This window comes from Centroberyx affinis, unplaced genomic scaffold, assembly GCF_046629955.1.
Source record: "Centroberyx affinis isolate AG114_WGS23_722 - 3 ecotype Tasmania unplaced genomic scaffold, CSIRO-AGI_Caff_v1 ptg004377l_1, whole genome shotgun sequence".
NCBI lineage: Eukaryota > Metazoa > Chordata > Actinopteri > Beryciformes > Berycidae > Centroberyx > Centroberyx affinis.
Genome location: NW_027282070.1, coordinates 63,669 through 86,080, shown reverse-complemented (window position 1 = coordinate 86,080; position 22,412 = coordinate 63,669). Strand labels below are relative to the sequence as shown.

General features: G+C 42.0%; 1 protein-coding gene across 3 annotated transcripts; it reads left to right on the top strand.

Annotated features, from left to right (window-relative positions):
- Positions 1-1,842: 1,842 nt before the first annotated feature.
- kiaa0232 (KIAA0232 ortholog) lies at positions 1,843-21,348 on the top strand. 3 transcript variants are annotated; one of them, XM_071543799.1, is made up of 8 exons: positions 1,843-1,874; positions 9,825-10,407; positions 10,859-10,999; positions 12,867-12,936; positions 13,055-13,139; positions 13,299-16,674; positions 16,856-16,964; positions 17,998-21,348. In XM_071543799.1, the coding sequence occupies exons 2-8, from the start codon at positions 10,171-10,173 to the stop codon at positions 18,012-18,014; spliced, it is 4,035 nt and encodes a 1,344-aa protein (XP_071399900.1). In that variant the 5' UTR covers positions 1,843-1,874; positions 9,825-10,170; the 3' UTR covers positions 18,015-21,348. The 3 variants fall into 3 exon arrangements, 2 of the variants coding, with proteins under 2 accessions (XP_071399900.1, XP_071399899.1); XR_011696852.1 differs by lacking the exon at positions 1,843-1,874 and adding an exon at positions 7,013-7,126 and having other exon boundaries at positions 13,299-16,621; XM_071543798.1 differs by lacking the exon at positions 1,843-1,874 and adding an exon at positions 7,013-7,126.
- The last annotated feature ends 1,064 nt before the right edge of the window (positions 21,349-22,412 follow it).

Genomic DNA, 22,412 nt, shown 5'->3' with positions numbered 1-22,412 from the left:
GGTAAGAAAAATCATAGAAATAATAATACTACCCACACACAAAAAAAACAGGAGGACCAGAAGCCTCAAAGAGCAGTCATCACATTGAGATGAATGCCTTCTGGATTTATTCCATACTTTAGTGAAACAAGACTAGGTCAAAACCTAGTATATGGCTGGACCGTGTATGAGTGTGCCACGTGCCACGGCCGACCAATGGTGTACCTAACTCCGCTGTAGACTGCTAATACAGAATAATAGTCCATACATCCATACTGATCGTTCCAGCGCGTCCCGTCTCTCTCTCCACCGCTGTCCTCTCCACCGCGCCCACGGCCCGCATTGATCCTGCCGATCCAAGCGCCAGGCGCTCTGTTACCCATCGGTGCCGAAAACGCTGTCGCCGGACACCGGGGGCGCATCGTCGTCGGGACCCCGGCCAAAATCTCGGCCGGATCATCGGGAACAAATCGGCGCCCAGCTAGCGGCACTGGCCGGAACCGTGGCCCCGGGAAACTTCGGGAAGGTCGGCAATAAGCCCTCGGTGTGATGAAACCTCCATGCTTGTTTGTGTCTCTCTCAGAACAGAGGACTTCAGGTGGACTGAGCTTGCGCATATGCATCGACATAAACGGTGATATGATATAATTGTATAGATTCTACTTTAGCTTCAGCTTACATGCATGATATTGGTCAGCCTGCTTACTGTGTGGGAGAAACGGGCTCCTGATCTCAGCGGAGAAACTAGACGGCGGAGAAAACGAAACTGAAATTTCTGGCTCTGTGATCCTATGATGTGCCACGTGCCACGGCCGACCAATGGTGTAACTTGATCACTCAGTCACTCAGTCAGTCAGTCAGTCAGTGACAGACATTCGTGTTTGTAGGGCTGGCTCCGCTGTTGCGGTCCAGCCAAAAAGTGCGGTGAGGTGTGAGGTGCAAACGTTTCAGTCAAACAAGACTTTGATCAGTGCTGTTACTAGGCTCATGGTTTGGAAGCATATAAATGGACAAGGCCATGACACAGGTGCAGTCAGTCAGTCAGAGCTGACTGTTAATTGTATAGGCAGATTCCACAAACACGTGAACAATATTACAAAAAAGAAAACAAACTATACAGCAAAGGTAGAGGACACTAAATAACTATAACTAAAACGAAATTGAAATAAAAATCTAAAACTATTTAAAAGTAAAAGCTAATGAAAAATCCCAAACTATAGAAACCTTGGTGTGGAGTCGCTATTTAATGATCACCACTCATTTGACAGAACAGATTCTCTTTGTTGAGTTGAGTTTCTTATATTTCTAAAAACTGAATAAAAGCAGAATTTTACATAAGAATGGCCTCTATACAACATATGCAGACCAATAAACATGTCAAACATTTAAAAAGACACAGTATGTTGTGTTTTGTTTTTTCACAGAAGTGTGTGCGCTCTCACAAGTCGCGGCGCTGGACTTGCAACGTCGATGCGGATTTTAGCACGGCGGCATCCAAACGAGGCCTCGAAGGGGGGAGAGAAAGATTCCCTATTGATCAGAATCATATGAGGATCATGTGAAAACAAGGGAGACAGAAGAGGCACAGAGGAGTGGGAGCGCCTGGCCTTTTTTTTTTTTTCGAAAATGCAGCGGATAGAGAAATGCGTCGAAATCGGAGGAGATCGACAAATTTCGGGGGCCAAAATTGTATTCGACAAAACAAGAAGTGGGCCTGTGTATTTGCCCGACGCAACACTCCCCCCCCCCTCTTCCCTTCTCTGTGATATTTTAAGAGTTTTCAGTGCGGTTCCCCCCCCCCCCCCCCCCCCCCTCTCTGCAAGACGTAGCACGACTCCAATAACAAGCAAAGCGGAGGAATGTGGGAGAGTCAGCGGAGGTTATCGGCGCTGCAGGTAAAATACGTTCACTCATTCATTATATTCAAAAGACTTGTTTTATGTTTGTGGCTGGGTTTTTTTTTTTTTTTTCCCTTTTCTTCATGCCCACAGGTTAAGTGCCAAGCGAGGGTGATGGATGTGTTGTGTAACTACAAGCACAGAAAGAAAGAAAGAAAGAAAGAAAAAAAAAAAACACTCGGACAGATGATTTCCTGCTGAAGAAATCGTGCACGTATGTTAGGCACATACACACACATGTGGAGAGAGAGAGAGACACACACACACACACACACACACACACAGTCCAGACAGAGTGCAGACAGCGGTAAACAGGTTGAACAGCTTCAGCGACAGGAAAAGAGGAACCGCAAACATATGGATTTGTTTGGGGCGGGACGTCGTTGTTCCCGGAGGACAGCGATTGGCCGCTTGGATAAAGACGGCAGTGTGTGATTGGTCTTCTTGAATGGGAGACATTTGCGGTTCTGTGAAAGGATTAGCGCGCTGTAAAGTGTGTCAGGAGGCTAGAATCGACATGTGACTGCCTGGTTACAGCATGACCACAACAACAACAAAAAAAAACCATTTACGTCTGAAACAGAATCGGGGCTGCGGTTCAAAATAAAATTTTAAAAGTCTGCCATGTTATTCATTTTCACTGTCCTGAAATAAACTCTGACCAGCAAGATAGAAAAACTGCTATATTGCTTTCCTGATATTGGCCTTTTATTAAAAAATCATATGATATGATGCAGTTTCATTACATATTTATTGTAGAATTGTAGAATGATCAATATTACACTGGTTGTGTATGAGAAGACCTTAACCTGAGCTGATTCTAATGAGATATTTTGATCAGATTCCACACAGATATGAATAAATATGTTTTATTATTATTTTCCTGGGTTTCAGTGGAGAGTTTTAGTGTCCCATGATGGTCTAAATGCTGTTTCAGAGGCTTTTCCACCCTGCCAAGAACACAATTCTGAGTGGAAACACTGAATACTACTATATGTTTTGGCATGAAAACAGTCAAATTGAAAAATATTGGCTATTGGCAGCTTCCATCCAAAACCCCATATCATCTGAAGCGTACTTGAGTCCCATGCCGGCTAGGTTTTTTTTAGCGTTCCCATGCATTTTGACTGACATTAACTGGCCCTTTGTGGGCAAAAAAAAAAAAAAAGAGTTTGTGGAACAATATCTGTGATACACAAAACAAAAAAGGCCCCATGAGGACATGAGGTTTTTTTCAGGACATGGACAAAATGTAAACAAGCTGGTGTGTGTACCACATGTCTAACCTTATCTAACTCCTGACCTATGACCGAAACGGGATTAACCCGGGAGGCAAATCATGAGCTGGGAGTTCCAAGGTTCTATCTGGGTGGAGTGCAGTGCTGAGCATCACAGATTTGACATCCCATCTGGCAAAATCTTTTTTTTTTTTTTTTTTAAATATTAAACCCCCGAAAGGTTCTGTTTTTTTTTTTTTTTAAATAACACCGCACAAGCATGAAGTCACATTCAAACATCATGAATATGCGGATAACTCAATTTTGATAATAAAAAAAAAAGTCTGATAGAACCTTAGAAATCCAAGCTCCCAAAGTGCAAAGATGTGCATGACCTGAAACACTCTGAGAGACGTTTCACTCTCACTACCATTAAATCACCCAGAGGCCTGACATACCCCCCCCACCCCCATAGGAGAGGATTATGGGGAATTTTCCAACTTCGCCATCTGCTCCGAATTGACTTTCAATTAACGCCGGCAAATGAGAAGCCGTTGGAGGTGTGTGTGTGTGTGTGTGTGTGTGTGTGTGTGTGTGTGTGGGTGGGTGGGTGGGGGGTTCAAGACGGCAAAATTGAGATGTTGCTTTTCGAAATGTCAACTCACTGAATGTTGTGCGTTCGCCGGCTTGAAGTTCAAATGAGATAGTATCAGTGACAGGAAAGACAGAAACACACAGAGAGAGAGAGAGAGAGAGAGAGAGAACTGAGTAGACGAGAGATAATAAAAAAAAAAAGGCAAGTCGTTTAGTCCGGTAATGAGCCTTAAAATCTACAAAAAAGGAATAATTTTGCAACGGGGTGAGATCATGTCACTTGTTTCCAGTGCAGAACAGCATGTTTCATTAGATTTTCACGAATCAAGTGACAATATCTTGATACAACTCAAATAATCTGCCTTATCCTGCTTTGTTTCAAGACTTGTCACTTGTTCACTCCAGAAATTCTCAAAGCAGAACCCTCCTGGTCAATGAGGAAGTCCTGTGTTTTTGTTTTTTTTCAGCACACACTGCAAAAAATATCCATCTTAGCAAGTCATTTAGTCTGGTATTGAGTCTCAAAATCGTACTTTTCTTGAGTGAAAAGAATCGGCCAATGGGAAGCGACGGCTCCACTTGTTTCCAATGCAAATGAGCTGCCTCACATGAAGCGACTAGTGGATTGATACGCCGTATTTCACAATATTGTCAATTAAATTCTCCAAAGAGGGGGGGAACTGTGTCAGAAACAAGTGGCATTGTCTCACCCTACTGGCCCGATTTCTTCACTTGTTTTAAGAAAAGTAAGATTTTAAAGGAATAGTTCACCCAAAAATGAAAATTCTGTCATCATCTCCTCACCCTCATGCCAAATGAAACACAGGTGAAGTTTGTTAGTCCATATAACACACAGGGAGGCTGCCAGCACAACTTGGTAGCAGCCTTCTCCAAAACAACTGAAGTCAATGGGGACCTGTTCTTTAGAGTTCCAAAACAAAAACAGCCAAACAATCACACTGTGAATAGAAAGACCTATACACCATTATTTGTTGCAAATCAATCAGCTGTAGTTAAGATTTGCACTAAATGATGGTGTAAATATACTGTAGGTCTTTTTGGAACTCTGAAGAACTGGTCCCCACTGACTTCAGTTGTTTTGGAGAAGGCTGCTATGGAGTTGTGCTGGCAACCTCCCTGTGTGTTATATGGACAAACTTCACCTGTGTTTCAACTGGCATGAGGGGGAGTAGATGATGACAGAATTTTCATTTTTGGGTGAACTATTCCTTTAAGGCTCAGCACCGGACTAAATGACTTGTTAAGATGGATATCTTTTTGCAGTGTGTGTACATTGATGGTAAAAAAGCCACACAACTTCCTCATCGACCGGGCCTCTGTGTTAGAGAGTCAATATGTGTTTGGCCGTCGGCTGCAGAGCTCTACTTTCAGATAAAGAACTCAATAATAGTCTAGTTTTCTGTCCTTGAGGGACCTGGCGGCTAGAATAGAATGAGAAAATATGAATAGAACATAATTAGATATGTGAACATAGTTAGAAATATAATGCAATGCTGTCTGACTTCAATCCCACGGACCACACACGTACATATGGAGCCAATGACGCACAATTTATTGCTCTCTCTCTCTCACACACACACACACACACACACTCCCTCCACTCCCTCTCTTGTTCCTGCTTTCTCTCTCTCTCTCTCTCTCTCACACACACACACACACACACCACACACACTCTCTCTCTCGCACGCACACACACGCCACACCACACACTCCCTCTCCCTCCCTCCCTCCCTCTCTCCCTCTCTCTCTCTCTCTCTCTCTCTCTGTCACACACACACTCAGAGACAATATTACTCCTGGTGACACAGCAGGGAGGGTGTGTGTGTGTGTGTGTGTGTGTGTGTGGGGGGGGGGTCAAACAGCTGGTCAATAGGGCTTGACTCAACCTATTTCCATAGGTCACGAACCCTGGGGTCAGAGGACAGATGAAGTGTGCCACATTATGAACCCACATTGTGATGGGAGGGCAGGTGGTCAATCCAAAGAAAAGACCCCCTCCCCCCCATATTATTAATAGCAGCAGTACCAGTAGTAGTAGCACTGGTAGTCATAGTAGTACTAGTAGTAGTAGTAGTAGTATAATAGTAGTAGTAGTAATGGTGGTAGTAGCAGTAGTAGTATCAGTAGTAGTAATACTAGTAGTAACAGCAGTAATAGTAGTAGTAGTAGTAATAGTAGTAGTAGCAGTAGTAAAAGTAGTAGTAGTAGTAGTAGTAATTGGGTTTAGACAAGAAAAAGTGTAAGAAAGGTCAGAGTTAAGCAAGATAAGGGGGTAGGGTGTCTGCTGAGAGCTCCAGTAATATTCTGCTTTGATCCAACAGAGACATCAGTTAGATCAGAAGCTACTCTTTCCATTGGTACTACACTTGTTCAAATCATAAATCAATACCACGGAAAGGACACTTTCTGATAGAGTGCAGGTGTTTGTCAGTCGGATCCTATTTGTGCACATGCCTGAATGGATGCATTGTCCTTACCAATAATGAAGAGGTGTGTGTGTGTGTGTGTGTATCCTCTAATTCCCCGAAATAGCAGCCATACAGAATAATTCCCTGTAATGGTAGATATGTGTCAATACCTTCTGCTGCTAATCCAGTTATTAAATAGGAAGAAAAAAATCTTACATGAACATTTAATGATCAAATCTAATTTTTGCCACTTTTTTGACTCCTACAACTCAGTTTACTTGTGACTTTTCCAAGTGTGTAGCACGTAATAGTATGAACTTAGTTGAAACTAAAAAGTGTAATGTGGGAAATGCTTAACAAAATGCAGTTCGAATGATAGAGAAAGTTCAGAGAAAAATGGATATAGTAGGAATAAACAATTTTTACCAACTGTTTTATTGTTTGATGTACAACCTGGTTATATTACATTTCATTCATAAAACAAACGAGGGGAGGGAAAAGAGTTATTTAATTAAGAAATTTCGTTGTTTTTTTTTTTACTAATTCCACTCACTAATTTATGACAGCATCAAATCTACTCAATCCCTTACTCACTTAAATCTGAGAAGAAATAATGAAAGTACTATTTGGGCTTCTGATGCAATACTCTAGCGGAGGAATCAAACCCACTACGAACAGGACGGCGGAGGTTTGCCTTGTTGCTTGGATACGAACGCGGAGGGAGGCGCATTAGCAGTGTTTCTCTGAATGAAACCGGCTTTCAATAGCAGACATATTGGCTCTAGACGTAATGTGTCGTCGAGGAATGACCTTCCTGCTTGAGCCGGAATGTCTCCAGTTTCCTTGACGCTGTTGAAGAAGCGCTGGTTGTGAAAACAGCGCCATTTCTGTCGGCGTCCATGATACGCGATGCTACCGCAGCGGATTCCGGAGCTCGAGCTCGGAACGGCAGCGGGAGAGAAGTAACCGCTCCCCCTTCGCTGCTCCTCTTTACTTCAAGCAACGGCAGGTAGGAAATTCAGCGAACCGAATGGGAGTTTTTATTTCGTAGTATTATGTTTTATTTTCTCGTTTGGTGTTTCATTTTTAGTCAGCTCACTGCTTCACTGTCGGACGATATGGCGCACATTTTTGAAGGAAAAACGTCTGACAGTCCCCAGATAGCCTGCCGGGGCAGCCGCTCCTCCTCCCCTTGGTCACAACAACAACTAGCGTAGCGTATGCGCTAACGTTAGCTAGCTAGCTAACGTTAGTTTGAATATGAATAAGACACATGTGTTCAATTTTGTTTATCGACGTATACAATTACATATGGTCTGTTTTCGGTTTGAATAAATGTCTCAATGTTATTTGGATTTGGCTAGCATGCTAATGTTAGCTAGCCATTTAATGGGGAACAGTCAGTGCTCTAATTTCACCATAGCAGCAGCCTACGTTCACCTGCCCGCACACATAACGTTATCTAACTACGCGACGTCTGATTAAATACATTATTCATTAAAATACAAATTCTTCTGTCTTGTCTTATCTGGGAGATGTCAGTTAGGTAGAATATCATAAAAGATAAAGCAAATTGTTCAATGACAGCAGGCAAGCTGTCCTCAGTAGCTAACTTGGCTAACTTAGCTCATTAGCTAAAGGTCGGTGGTCCAGCTAACCTTGCCATCCGCTTGGTAAGTGAAGCAGCCAACGCTAGCTAGCTTACATTAATACTATTTGTGAATGCAGTAAACATTTCATCTGTCTCCACCTCGCTGGGTAGATGATAAATTAACACTAGCGACGAACGCTAATCAAAATCCCAAATACCGTAACCTGCTGTTCCCTAGTTGCATTACCGGACTCGAAGCCCAGCGAGTTGACGTTAATGTCAGATGATAATAAAAATAAGTTAGTTAAGCGTAACGACACGTCCATCGTAAAGTACAACTAAGTTACTTTAAACAAAGTGTATTCTGTTGCTCCTTTCCTTGCCAGACAAACTGTCTTTTATAATCGCAGATCGCAAGATAAAGTTGGCATGTGTGTATTACAGTCAGCAGCTAGCTGCCGGGGCTAGTGTGCACACAAGAAACAGCTGGGTTGTAGTCACTGGTCAGCCATATTTAGCAGTTACCGATGAAGCTAACCTTTCAAATTTGGTCCATTTGGACGTATTATACTGACAGAATATTGTTGTTCTGTGCAATCGGATTGACTGTTGAACTGATATGGTCACGTACTGCAAAGCTCCTTATCGTGCCCTTTTGACGACTATAACGGGTAGCCTATAATATGCCACTGTTGAGTGACGAGAGGGCCAGCCAATCACATCGGTGCAGCCTCCATTTGCTCTTCACGTTGGTTCCCTAATCCACTGCTGCCATATGAAACACATGCACTTGACAGCAAGCGTCTGTTTGACTGCCTATTGCCCACACAGTCATGTCACCGGCTGGAGTTTGCTTGTTGCTGTACTGTCATGAGTGCTAATCCAGGACATATTCTTTGGCTTTATGGCTCCCGATTGAAACTTTGCAGCTGTTGCTTTATGACTGTGATAGAGGGAGTAATCAGTAAAGTTTCTGTAGAGGAAGAAGAGTACCTGCACACTGTTGAAAACCAGCCTGGCTGTCATCCAGATCTTTCAGAAAGACCTGTTCATGACCACTGCTGCTGTCACTTACTTCTCTTCTTACTTCACTCACTTCATTTACATTGCATTTATTTAACCATGGGGGTGTTACACAGACTGACTTGAATAACTTGGATATTTTATATACTTGCACATAAATCCTAGAGTTTGCTTTCAAGTCTGCAGTATTTTGAGGGAAATATAGGCCTACAACACCACAGTAGGGCTGGTTGAAATCAATATCAAGATAATAATATAAGGATTTTTTTTCTAACTATATAGGCTACAACATGCAAAATTACATGTTAAATAATCAAATTGATGCTCATCACATTGAACTGCATAGTAATGTTAAGTGTGATGTCAATTGAAAAAGAAGAAGAAAAGGTTTGGTTGAAATTTTTTCAAATATTACTTAAAATGTTTCTTACCTTATTTTGTCACCCTTTAAATACAATTGTACTTGTTATCAATTAAGACAACAGAATTGTGTATCACGATATCACAATGTCATCACAATATGAATCCGCTGAAAGACAATATACAATAATTATTGCCCAGCCCCTCACTGGTTAAAATCCAAGCCTCTGGTTGGGGTGTAGTACTGTGGCAGGTCAGCAGAGTGGTAATTCTTGGTATCCTGCTCATTGTTACTTGTAAAGAGGGCTTACCACCATTATGTGTCATGTTGGTGGCTGCTGTCTGCATTATATGCAGAGCCCATGCTCTCTCAGGAGCCCATTAGCTTGCTGGTGTCCGTTAGCAGCACTATCAACAGTCATTAAAAGCCATCCTTTGGGACAAAGAGCAAAACTTCTCTGCTGTAGCAGGATCTGTCACAAGATTTGTCATCCTATCTATTTCCTATTTAAAATAATGGAAAATAGTATGATTTCCATTGCCGAAAACTGAATACATGCCTTGGCCAATTTTTATTTTTTTACAAATTGGCCTTGTTTCTTGCTGTTATGTTTGGCTCTGTGGGTTTTTTATGAATGAGGTCTTTGACTATATCTTAGTGCTGTGGGATACCTGCTTTCGACATTGAAAGTATTTCAGAGAAACTGATGCATGTTTGTTTGCTCTGTTTCAGGTTGTGCCGGTGAAGTAAGACGTAGCCCCAAAATGGACCCCTCCAACTGAGACGCAAACACGACTTGTGTTTTGCTCACCAGCTGATATCTTTCATCAGCATAAGCCATGCCTGACGAGTAAAGTCCCCTTTTTTGCTCAAAGCAATAAAAAAGAGAAAAGGAAAAAAGAACATCTACATGCCTCCCCATGTAGAGCCCCTTCAGTGCATCCTGCTGGAGTGATACCCCCACCTTCCAGATAGGCTCTGCCTCGTCCTCTCTCCACACCCTTTCCCACCAACCGCCCTACAGTAACCACCCGTCACAATGCCGCTCCACCTGAGAATGGCCAACACCTGAGGTCCCATGCGTCCAGTGAGCACCGATTCAGACGGTCCTGCTCCTCCTGAAAACCTCTCTTGCCCCTACCCCCCAGTGGGCCCCCTGCCTGCCTCAGAGATGTCCCTGCTCCAGTCGCTGGGTCCAGTACAAAGCTGGCTTGGCCAGGAGCTGGAGAAGTGCGGGATCGACGCCATGATTTACACCCGCTATGTCCTCAGCCTTCTCCTGCATGACAGTTATGACTACGACCTGCAGGACCAGGTTAGTTCCAATAACCATAGGGAAACATTTTCAGTCAAATCACGTGGCATGGAAAATGATTGCCCAGTTGATATTGTTTTGCATTGTCAAATCAGTGGGCATGTGACAACATTCAAGAAAAGGTTGGACAAGGAATATCACATTGCCCTAGATAGTGGAACATGCCATTTTGTCAGGAGAAGTTCACAATGATCTAAGGACTTTATTTCACATTATTCCACTGGTAGCACTGGCTAATTCCTCCTTCCTTCATTTCTCCCATTCATTATCACATTTTTTACCGTTTGTGTTCATATTATTATGTTACATTAAATTGAAATGTTATGAACATATAGTATATAATATACATATTTTAAGTAATGCAGTCATGATTTTGATTATCTAGCTTTGCCCATGCCTTTTCTGTTCCATAGTATATTATTGGTGAATGACTGTTGTCTGTATTTGACAGGAAAATGACATCTTCTTGGGTTGGGAGAAGGGAACTGGGAAGAAATGGGGCAAGAGTAAGAGGAAAGGAGGGACAGACCTGAGTCTAGAGGAAATGAAGAAGCAAGCCGCTGTGCAATGCCTCCGTTCTGCATCTGATGAAGTAAGCATCATTCTGCCCCAGTGTTGCAACCAATTGATTCTCATTAATGTCTCTGTATATGGTATGAGGATTGGTGTTACTCAAAGTGTTTTCTATTTCTGTGGTGTGTGGTCTCTTCCCAAAATTACTCATTAAATTGAACCCCTTTTCTTCTTTGGAGGCATGCAAACTATGGTCATTACTCATTAAAGCTGGAACTATTTGGCATGCCCCATCTTGTATAAAACTTTTGAATGAAATGCATTCAGAATACAGAAAGCATGGGTGTGTAATTTGTTTAATTATCTGTGTCAGGAATTTGTTACTGTAAGTATGCCTTGTTGATTATGAAGGTGCAGTCATGCACATATTAATTGCATAAATCACGGTGAATAGACATTGGATAAAGCCAAGCCCATGTGAGAGAGTAAAGCCTTCAACAAGGCAAGACCTTTATAGTCATTGTCTGGTCACCTCATTTGGCTGGGTTGCCACACCTTCAATTAGTTTTCAGCGGAAAGGTTATATTAAGGTCAGCAGTAAAAAGTTGTTTCCTTGACATAAACCAATACTGTTCTCACTTGTAATGTATGACCTTCAAAGAATGTCCTTTGCATGTAAGCATATGCAACAGTAGTAGATTGTATTCCATGCCTTTTTTTGTGAATAAAAAAGCAACAGAGGGAGTTGCTGACATTCTCCTCTGTGGCTGGCAGTAGTATGAGAGGCAGGCTGTAGTGGAGAATGGGACAACGTAGAGCTGGAGGTGGGAAGGGGGAAGGGTCTGCAAGGCAAGAGGAGGAGTGTTGAGCTCCTCTCTGGGGACTGGACTCTGCGGTCTATTTTTTAACCAGCACACGCTGCACGGGATTGCAGCAGTGAGCAGCAGAGTCGGTCGGCTGTCAGCTGACCGGCATTAGCACAATGATGCAAGAGGAAACACAGGGCAGGGGAGAAAACTTTGCTTTGCTTTTCACAGGGTGGCATGGTAAGGAATATTATTTTCTGGAAGAGTGAACAGGAAATGAGTGAGCTAAAAGATTCTGGCAGGGCTGGTACTTAGGATAAGCTATATAGTGGATGGCTATCCTCTTGAGGGTATTTGCTCTGACAGTGCCTTGGTCTGAGCAGGCGTTTGAACATGGTTGTCTTAGTTCTTTCCCAGCCTTGTTGTTTACATATAAACAGATGATGTTTTTTTCTTTTCATGTATCACATTGCTCAATTTAAGGAAGGCAGTAGGGCAGATAGGACATGTGGTAAATGTTCAATGCTTCAGAAGTGTTAAAATAACGTAGTGAGGCAATCACTTGTACTTAGTCTGATTTTTTTTTTTCTTTTTTTTTTTTTGAAGGCATTTCTGCCCCATAGCTAAATATAACACAGTCATGGTAGAACATGCCTAAGGTCTCACAAGTCAGCTGGTATGACTTGTGTCAACCCTCTGCCTTTCATTCTTTCATTTTATATTGGGGTCAAAGTTGATGTTGGGAACACATACTTTGCTCATACTTTAGGCTACTATACTGTATATTTTGGCATAAGTCTGGGTTGATTTTGGCAAAAACAAAAGTTAGGAGTTGAACAGGAAATAATAATTTCACATTATTAAATTAAATGCAATCGATGCCATCAATATAGGCCTAGTCCTAGGACAATACTCTTTTGATGCTGAAAAGATGTAACAAAGATTTTCTTTCCGACAGTGTTTTGTAGGAAACACCACCATGGCTAAATTTGTTGGCATCATGAAATGTACTCTGTGTACTCTAATTCTCTGTGTTGGTTCACAGTATTTAAAGAAAGTAGATTTTGTAATTGGTTGAAAATGCTATATATGGGCCAACGGGACAATATCTCATAAATCTGTTCTTTTTCATCTGTGCAGAACTCTGGAATTGAGAGCCTGGTTGAGGAGCTTTGCTCCAAACTCAAGGACATCCAAAACAAACAGAAAGGTTTGGTTGATTCCCGTTATTACCATATTTAGGGCTAAACTTTTCAGTGCAAACTAGTAACAGAAAAAAAAAACTGAATAATAACTCTCCTAATATGTAATGATATTGTACTTTACAGAGGAAAAACAGATTCGGAAGAAATCTGATGGCTCTCAGTCTCCGGAGCGAGCTGAGTCCCCCTCTTCAAAGGACCAGGTGGAAATGTAAGCATCATGGTCATAATGTATCTATGAATTTCAATGATTGGGCTACAGGGCTCATTTGAACCATACTATTATTAACACATACATTTGTTCATTTGCACCATGCTATTATTATTAATAATGCATTTTAATCAAGTTTTTCTCTCATTGTGGCTTTAGGTATTATGAAGCCTTTCCTCCTTTGTCAGAGAAACCTGTTTGTCTCCAAGAGATCATGACGGTGTGGAACAAGGCGAAGGCCTGTGCATACTCCAGTTCATCGTCCTCTGCAGCCCCACAGACCAGCACAGACACCTCCTCCCCAAAAGATTGCAACAGTGAGGGTGAGGCTGCGAAGGAGAGAAACCTTGAGGCATGTGGTCCCACCACTACTGCAACCAACGAGAGAGGCCAGCAACGACGCAGCAAGAAGGAGAAAGAAAACCGATACCATGGTGGTGCAACAGCGGAGGACAGATCTGCCGTCCACTCAAAGAGACAGACAAGGCACAGATCTGAGGGCAAGTACCGGCCCCGATCCTGGTCTTCTGGCTCTAGCGAGGCAGGCTCAAGCTCAAGCGGGAACCAAGGTGACTCAAAATCGTCCAGCAGCAAGGCAGTTAGAATCAGGCACAAGTCCAGGGAGGCTGGAAAGAGTAAGAGAGGGCGCAACAGCGGGCAGGTGAAGCTGGCTCTAAAGGTTATCGACAAAGAGGAGAGAAGGATTACAGGAGGGAGCAGCAGTAGTGCCACTGGAGGCCCTGCCAAACCACAGCTTTACAAAAAGGGGAAGAGACCGCTGAAGGAGATTCGTAAAGATCCAGGCTGGGTGGAAGCAAAAGAGTCCGGAGTTGAGGCCAGAAACAAAAAGGAGTACATGGAGGAGCCACTTTGGTACACTGAGCCCATTACAGAGTATTTTGTACCTTTCAGCAGCAGACAAAGCAAGCTGGAAACAAAATATCGAAGCAAGGTGGACTCTCCTGATGGCTTCGCCTTGTCCACTGACATGGAGAGGTTACCTGAGAGAATACAGGGAATCTGCATTGCCAATGATAACTACCAGAGGGCGTACCTAGCAGCAGGCTCATTTGTGGATGGACACTTTGTGGAAGGGCCTGGCGAAGCAGAAGATGAAGCTGCTGAACTCACTGGGACCTCAAGCTGCCCTCAGCCAGAGGATAGTAGAGATTTAGATGACAAGCATCTGTCTGAATTCACTCACTTCTATGAAGTTGATATTTATCAATCCATATTGGATACTAGTGCCTCAGACTCGATACAAGAGAGTCGGATCTTGAGCATGATTCGACAGAAAAGCAAAGAGCAAAGAGACCTTGAGGCAGAATGTTGTTTAGTGTTAGATGGCTTTGAGCGGGAAGGGGAAAGTGCAATAAGGGCAGACTCGCAGGAAGCTTCGGGATCTGTTGGATTCTTAATGCAGGATCTTGAAAACATGGCTCAAGTCTGGGGATGTTATTCACCCTCTAGTTCAGAAGATATAGATGGAGAAAGCTTTGTAGGAGACTCCCCCAGTCGGCTCTCCCCCCTTGACAGTGTTTCGTTCACCCTGAGCAAGCTATCTGGAAATCTGGAGGAGCCACATCTTCCTGAAGCCACCAGTGAACCACCTGGTTTGAACTCGTCCTGCTTCTCTCTTTTTGAGCTGCAGTACGATAGCCCCACTTTACCTTTTCCCCGCGACTCACTCACCGTTGGTCACGAAAACAACACAGATTCAAGTAGCTGTCTCGATCCACATTCTAATAAACAGTCTCGTTTGCTAATATGGACCAAAAATAGTGCCTTTGACGAAACTGAACACTGTTCTAACCTTTCAACGCGAACTTGCAGTCCGTGGTCGCATTCGGAGGAGACACGTTCAGACAATGAGCAAGGAAATATTCAAACAGAGGATCCTGCTCAAATTGGCAATGAAGAGATTGATTGTATAATCCCTCCTCTCTCTGGTACCTATCTAGAGGATGAAATCCTGGATTTTTTGCAGGAAGACACTGGCCGTCAGTGTGAGGAGACCAATGTTAGTACGGCATCCAATCAGACCTTCACCAAGAAATCTAAATTGGAGTCCATTTGTGGCATAGCATTGGAAGAGGATGAGAGCAAACAGTACAACACTGGCATGTTTTCGGACAACACAAACCAACAGAGTGATGATTACAGCTCAGGGATAATAAAGGACATTTGGACTGCAATTGGAGATGGTGATTCTGTCATGTCAAGGCAAGGAGCAGAAAAGCCAACTGAGGGGCTATTCTCAGACGAGTCAAGCAGTTACCGCTGCAGCTGTCTTGAGGTGCAGGCTAAAGGAGGTCCAATTCAGGGACCTCAGAAAAAGGCAGTGCAGCGGTCAGAGTATCACCTTTGGGAAGGCAAGAAAGAAGAGCAGGGCTTAGCCAAAAACAAGCTCTCCAAGATAGATGGTGCTGGGGACTACATGACTCCGTCCAAGCCCTGGGACATGAACCCTGACAAGGAGAGTACATCGTTCATCCTAGGAGGGGTGTATGGAGAGTTGAAGACGCTAAGCGGTGATAAGAACTGGGCCGTTGTGCCGCCCAGTGAAACGCAAGGTAGCCTGCTACAGTGTGCCGCTGCAGCCGCATCTGCCTCCAGCTCAGACATGCTTACCATCACCGGCACAGATGTGTTCATGAACACCGGCAGCTGCTTTGCCCCTGGGCATAGGCCCCTGTGGAGGCCTCTTGTTTCCTTTGGGCAGAGTGACCAGGCCATTAGAGCAGGTGGAGACGGATTGAATAAGGGATTTTCTTTCATCTTCCATGAAGATTTACTTGGATCCTACGGAGGCTTGCACAGTGAGGAGCAAGGTTTAGAATACCCGTTTGCGTCCTTCAACCTGAACAATCCCTTCTCTCAAGTCCTCCATGTCGAGTGTTCTTTTGAGCCTGAGGACATGGCTTCATTCAGCCCAGGGTTCAAACCCAAATCTATACTCTGCTCGGACTCTGAGAATGAAGCCTTCCACCCACGAATATATGGCATCAACCGGACGCAGTATAGGGCCATCCGCATTTCCCCCAGGACTCATTTCCGACCAATATCGGCCTCAGAGTTGTCTCCTGGTGGGGGAAGTGATTCAGAGGCCGAGTCCGAGAAAGAGGAGATGAGTTTTCCCGTCCTGGCGCCGGTGGACGTCTTTGATGATCCTCAGGCAGACCTCAAACCTCTGGAGGAGGATGCAGAATGTGAGGGCCCTTATTATGGGAAGTCAGAACTGGAATCTGGTAAATTCTTACCCAGATTAAAGAAGTCTGGCATGGAGAAGAGTGCCCAGACCTCTCTGGATTCACAGGAGGGCTCCAGTACCCTCCTGCCAATTGCTGAGCAAGAGATTTGCTTAGACTGCGAAAAGGCGGCAACCGCATCGACTGCAGACGGGCAGGTGGACGTCTCAGTCAACAAGATTCAAAAGGAGGAATCTTCAGGAGAAAAGGAGACCTGCTTATGTGCACCAGCAGGTCAGATCCCCAAGTATGGGATTGCTTATGACTTTGTTGGAGATGTGCCAGAGGTGAGAATTAATAAAAAATTGGCATCCTAATTGTGGTCTGTTCAGTGTGCAAGAGCATTGAGCAAAAATATAACCATGCAGTATTTCATGGTGTTTAGCATCAGCTGTAAAATGGGTTCCGCCTCTCGCCTCTGTTTTCTGAAAGACACACTAACTACTTCTCTTTTTTTGTCTTGTTTAGTTCCCTCTGTTGAACATAAGCGGACAGGGAGGAACTGGCAACCAGCAAGATGAGTGCTGGTGGCAGAACACACTCTGTTCCCCCCTTTTCCCTGGATCTCAATGTACAGGTAAACATGCACATAAGCATATTTGAATACCTCTCCAAAAACACATTTTACGTCATATTTACCATTCACCATTTTATTCAGTATACTTCCTTTTCTTAAACACATCAACTGTAGCTTGTTAGTATGTTGCTCATCAAATCAGTCAGTATATGTTTCTGTCATTTAGCTTCTGTCATGAAATCCGAACAAATCTGCCAAGACTGATCACCTCCTAGATTGCACTAAGTGTTAAAGGGGCATTATGTAACACAGGACTTGTCGACCTCTGTCTGTGGCCAGTAGGAATTGCAACAACAGTTTTTTTTCCCAAAACAGAGTACGGGCTGGAAAGTGAGTTTTGAAAGCCAGAAATCTCAGCACCTGTCCGAGTAATTTTTGAGTCATTAGTATTGATCAACAACCCTGTCAGCCCCCTGCAGATATAATATGGTAATTTTGTGTTATGGGGCAGTAAAAAATCTCACTTATTGCACTTTTAAGACAAATTGGCATGTAGATGTTTGTTCTGAGGCATCACTTAAAACTAACAATCCACTACATTTTCATATAAATAGATGTCAATTTTGCTTCTCTCTATCACTGATTGATAGAACACTATAGTGATTCAACCTACAGTATATCCAGTTCATAAAAGGTTTTACATTTGCTGTTTTAAACACCTGGTGTAGGGTAGATCTTTCCTGGGGGAAAAATCATCTGGCGCAGAGGAAGTGATGTGTTTTACTTTTCTGTTTTGAATAAATAGCAGAAGAACTGGGTTAGCATGAGCAGTAATAATGCAATAAAAATGGAACTAAACAGTTATCACATTGTTTTGTAGTCTCAGAACAGCCCATGCTTGTTTGTTTGGGAGTGTGGCAGATGCTGTTGTACTGGTGACACTTCTGCAAAGTGATGCAGTGCAAAACACCGCAGTAATGACCGCTTATCACCAAAGATATCCAAATTATTTTAAAAAATGTAGTTGTGGATTATAACTTTGACTGTTTCCTTGTGCAACAATCTCACCATTTTGCTTTATGTTTCTGTCCAGGGAGCAGCAACATTTGAATACTCCAGTTTTGCAGAGGACGCCTGTTGTCGAGAGGAAAGTGCCTCTCCCTTTGTGACTGGACCTCTACCAGCAAAGATTCAGGGGCATCTCAGAGCTGGAAAACCTACCGTAGGCTACTGTTCTGAGGAGACACCCCTCCACAACCCACCCCTAACCCTGCTGATTTTCATTTACTAACTTAAACCTTGTGTAATCAACAATCAGATCAACAAAAAGTGAGCGAAAATAGGAAAACTCAAAAAATATGTTCTCCATGTCTTTGAGTGATGCCATGTGCGGACACGCATTTTAGGCGTTTTAGAATTTGTTTCAGTTGATTCTTCTGTACATTGGTCCTCATTCAAGACTCACAGTTAGGTATTAGGGACAATCTTTTGTTCTATCCTTGTCAGTTTTCTTCCCACCTTTTTTGCTTTTGAACTAGGATACTGGTAGTTGGTGGTGTCTGAATGGTTGTGCATGTATGTTCGTCCAGCAAGTCTCACTCCTCTTTTTCTAGTTAAACCTGCAGCAATTTCTGTGACCTAACTGTGATGCAGCGGTTCATAATGTTGTATGAAACAACTGCTATTGCATCCTCTATTTTCCATCTTCTGTTCAGAAAGACAATATAAGGATGTTGAGGTTTTTGAGTTGTTGTGTAAGAATTTGAGTTAATTTGAATAGCTTGGATGCCTTTCTGAATGTGAAGTAGAGAATGTGTGCAGCTTTCTTCTAAAAATACGTAAATTCCCCATGTGTGAAAAGTTATTATAAATGAGTCTGATTTTGAATGGTGATAGTCTTTCAAAAGCTAGTAGTAGACATAGTATGGTTTGTGAGGCAAAAAAAAAAAAAAAAAATAACCCAAAAAAAGGAAATCATAAGGAGTTTTGTTGGCAAAAAATACTAATAAAAATCTACTTAAATGCAATGCTGTAAAAGAATGAAAAGAAGAAAAAAAAGTTTGCATTTTGGGGGTTAAGGCCCATCACAAAAAGACATGACTACAGCCATTTCTGCAGACACCTATGTGTTGCAATTGAATGAAACATTTGTTTTTGTAATTTCTATGGTACAAACAATTGGTGCTATGAATATGTTCAAAAAAATCTTTTGAAGTTGCAGTTCCATAATATGGCTGTGATGAGTAGATGCTATAGCCTAGTTTTGTTTGTAGTCCAGACAGAGTCAGAATCCATTAATATCTTTTGCGAAATTGTGAAAAGAAGAAAAAAAAAAAAAGTTTGGCTGATCGCGGTTCTTGCTTAACGCAGCTTGGTTTTTGTTTTAAGGTAACTCTCTTAACTTTTTAGTTGTCAGGCCTGTAACACCAGAAGTACTTACAGGTATTTAAACCTCACATTTCTACATATTCTTTCAGTTAATAGTTCAAGAGTCCCCAAGTGGAAGGATAAGGGCATCACTGATTTTAAAGTCAGTGAAGATGCAACTAAATATGTATAACAAATCGAAAGGAGAAAAAAAATGGTCAAACCAAAAACATGGCATAATTACACTAAGGTACAAATGCTTTTTTTTTTTTTTTCTTTTGAGGTGTGTTTTTATTTTTTGGTTTACAATATAACTTGTTGAAATATCCAGTAATGTCTCACAGTGTGTGTGTGTGTGTGTGTGTGTGTATGTGTGTCTGTGTCTGCATTGAACTTGTAAAGACACTGGTTCAAAATGAGTGTGCTAGAACTTTATCTCAGAGAAATGTGAATGTATGCAAAAACGTACATTTACAAAAATGCAAATGCATTTGTGCCCCCTAAATTTGAAATGCACCTGAACAAATTTCTGTTATAAAACCCTCGAGGTGTGGTTGGACTGATCGTTTTTTGAGGCCTGTGCATTGACAATTAAATTGAGTTAACACATCTGCAGATAAATGCATTGTGCATTTCTTCTTGCACGTCTTGTAAACCCTGCTGTTCGTTCATTGTTTCTGCTTTCCCCATTTAACTTCAGTATTTTTTGAACAGGTTATGAGGGCAATAGCAGGGTAACGTTTTTGCCGCATGATGCCATGAAACTAAAGCACAGATAACAAAAAAAAAAAATCACCATCCCACCATTTGTAATGCATTCATTGGGCGGTAAAAACGTGTCTGTTAGCAGTGTGAGCAGACTTGCTGTAATGCACTGTCGCAGGTCAAGGTGTCTCCATTGTGAACACGGCTTTTGAAATGGTTTCCTCATTTGAAAATGTGAAGATGGTAATGTCCTAAAGGTTTGATCGATCCAATGCCAATTTACCTGATAAAGGACCTCAAATGTCTGCCCCCCCCTCCACCCAACTAAGTGTTTAGCTTTGGTCAACTGTTGTGTAAAACTGAAACATGAATGAAAGGCAACTCCAACTTCAGGGTTTCTTTATCTTTCTTTGACAGTTGTCAAACACTCAGGAATCCTTTAATACAAGCATACTGCATAAACTACACTCAAATCTGTGACAGTGCATTCAAGCATTAATGCAAAATCTTTATTTGATTGTAGAGCGTAAATTATCGACAGGAATTATTATTTCCAAGCAAAACACAGAGTTTACTGTAAAGTAATTAATTTAGAGCTAGTTTTAGAGCAAACCAAGCCATTGTAGATTGCATAAGCAATGTGGAGGGGAATTCAAGAGCCCTCAGTTCTATGCAATACCTTGGCGCATGTAAACTTAAAACATTCAAGAGTATATGGAGACAAGTCATTCAATTAATTTTGCATGTAAATTACTTTTGAGTGAGGGACAGCTGAGAGAAAAAAAAATAAACCATGGAATGTCTCTAAAAAGCAGCATGCAAACATCACACTCCATCTCTTTATGTTGGAAAAACCAAAATATTTTGGTTTCAAAAAATACAAGTGAGGTTAAATCAGTGATTGAAAGAATATTTTGTGACTGTGTGCGTGTGTGTATCTGTCAGTGAACGTGTGTAAGAAGCGGAGTCACAAAAAAGCACTTACATGGGAGTTGAAAGGAACGCATCACACCTTTCTCCATCTGATTCTTCCATTGTCAGGCTGTGTTTTGAAATATGTTCGACGAGAAAATGCATTCAGTTTGAGGGTATGCATTTGGAACAACACTGACAGGGTCTAACATCGTTGAGTTTTGATTGCACTGTGGTCTGAAGAACATATCCAACACTGAAAACTTGAGTTTTCCTCGTCTCTTCATTCCCTAGATGATGCCCCTTCATTACCTCTCCTCCCTCCCTCCCTCCCTCCCCGCCCCACCTCTACGCTCCTAAACCCCATCTGTCCCAAGTGGTTGTGTTGTTCTAATTTCATGTACACCCTGAGTAAATTATTTTGTTTCATTGTGGAGTTTCTTAACATCTAATAAAGGAATAAACCAAACATCAGCCTGTGCAATTGCCTGTCTACAGCGCTTTACTGTAATGTAGTTTGTGTGTTTGTATATGCAGCCACACATTTTGACACTAGAGGGCAGGATGGTGCTGCAGTAGCATCAACCAATGCCTTCTGACTGAGGAACCATGTACAGTAGAAGGGTAGAGGGTAGTAGAAGGAGCCAATACTTGTTTATTATATAGTACCTACATATCAAGGTTGACTGATATTTTTTTGTTGCAGCTGCTGATAGCAGATATTTTGTGCCAATATTTAATATCTTATTTTTTTCTCCAATTTTAATGCCAAAAAAAGTCATCAGTGCCCCCCAGTAGTTTTTTATTTGTAATTGGCAAGGTGGAAAAGCCTCTGAAATAGTATTTAGACCATGTGTCACTACAACTTTACATTCAAACCCAGACTAATTATTTTTTTCAGAGCATTACCACCACCATTACCATGGAAACTGGGCCTCCATTAGGACTAATTTACAAAAAATAAAGCAATTAAAATACAGTTAAATATAATGCAAAGTAAATCAAATTGAATTGCAATATTTATACTTTTTATGTAGCTGTAGTCAGGGAGGAACCTCCATGTCAGCAATGGTTCCCATGACTGGCCAATATTTAAGGCAAATATCGGCCTGATATATCGGTCTAACCCTAGAATATACATTATTTATTATTCAAAACATAGGTGTTGTGCAATATTTTATAGGCTCACTACCACATCCATCAAAAGGCTTTTGCGTGATTGACCTTGCCCTAGAATAGCGATAGCCTACTAGCATCACTTGTGCATTTGTTATGCTTTAAGTTTTTCTCTAGATAGCCAAATAGTAGGGCAAACTTTCTAGTAATGCCGATACTATGGTTAGAACGATATCTGTTTGTCTACATTGGAGCAATATTAGGCCTATTTAATATCTGATATGTCGTCCACCATAGATATGGTGGAGGTTCCTCCCTGGCCACAGCAAAACAAAAATAAAGTAAATATTTTATTTCCTTTTCATGTTTTATTTTATTAATTTGTTTGTAATTTGTTTTGTGAATGAA

Bases quoted from the DNA above. Each gene is read 5' to 3' on its own strand.
- kiaa0232 (XM_071543799.1), top strand. From the start codon at position 10,171: ATGCGTCCAGTGAGCACCGATTCAGACGGTCCTGCTCCTCCTGAAAAC. The intron at 11,000-12,866 runs GTAAGCATCATT...TCATCTGTGCAG, and splicing joins TCCGTTCTGCATCTGATGAA to AACTCTGGAATTGAGAGCCT. The intron at 13,140-13,298 runs GTAAGCATCATG...TTGTGGCTTTAG, and splicing joins TCAAAGGACCAGGTGGAAAT to GTATTATGAAGCCTTTCCTC.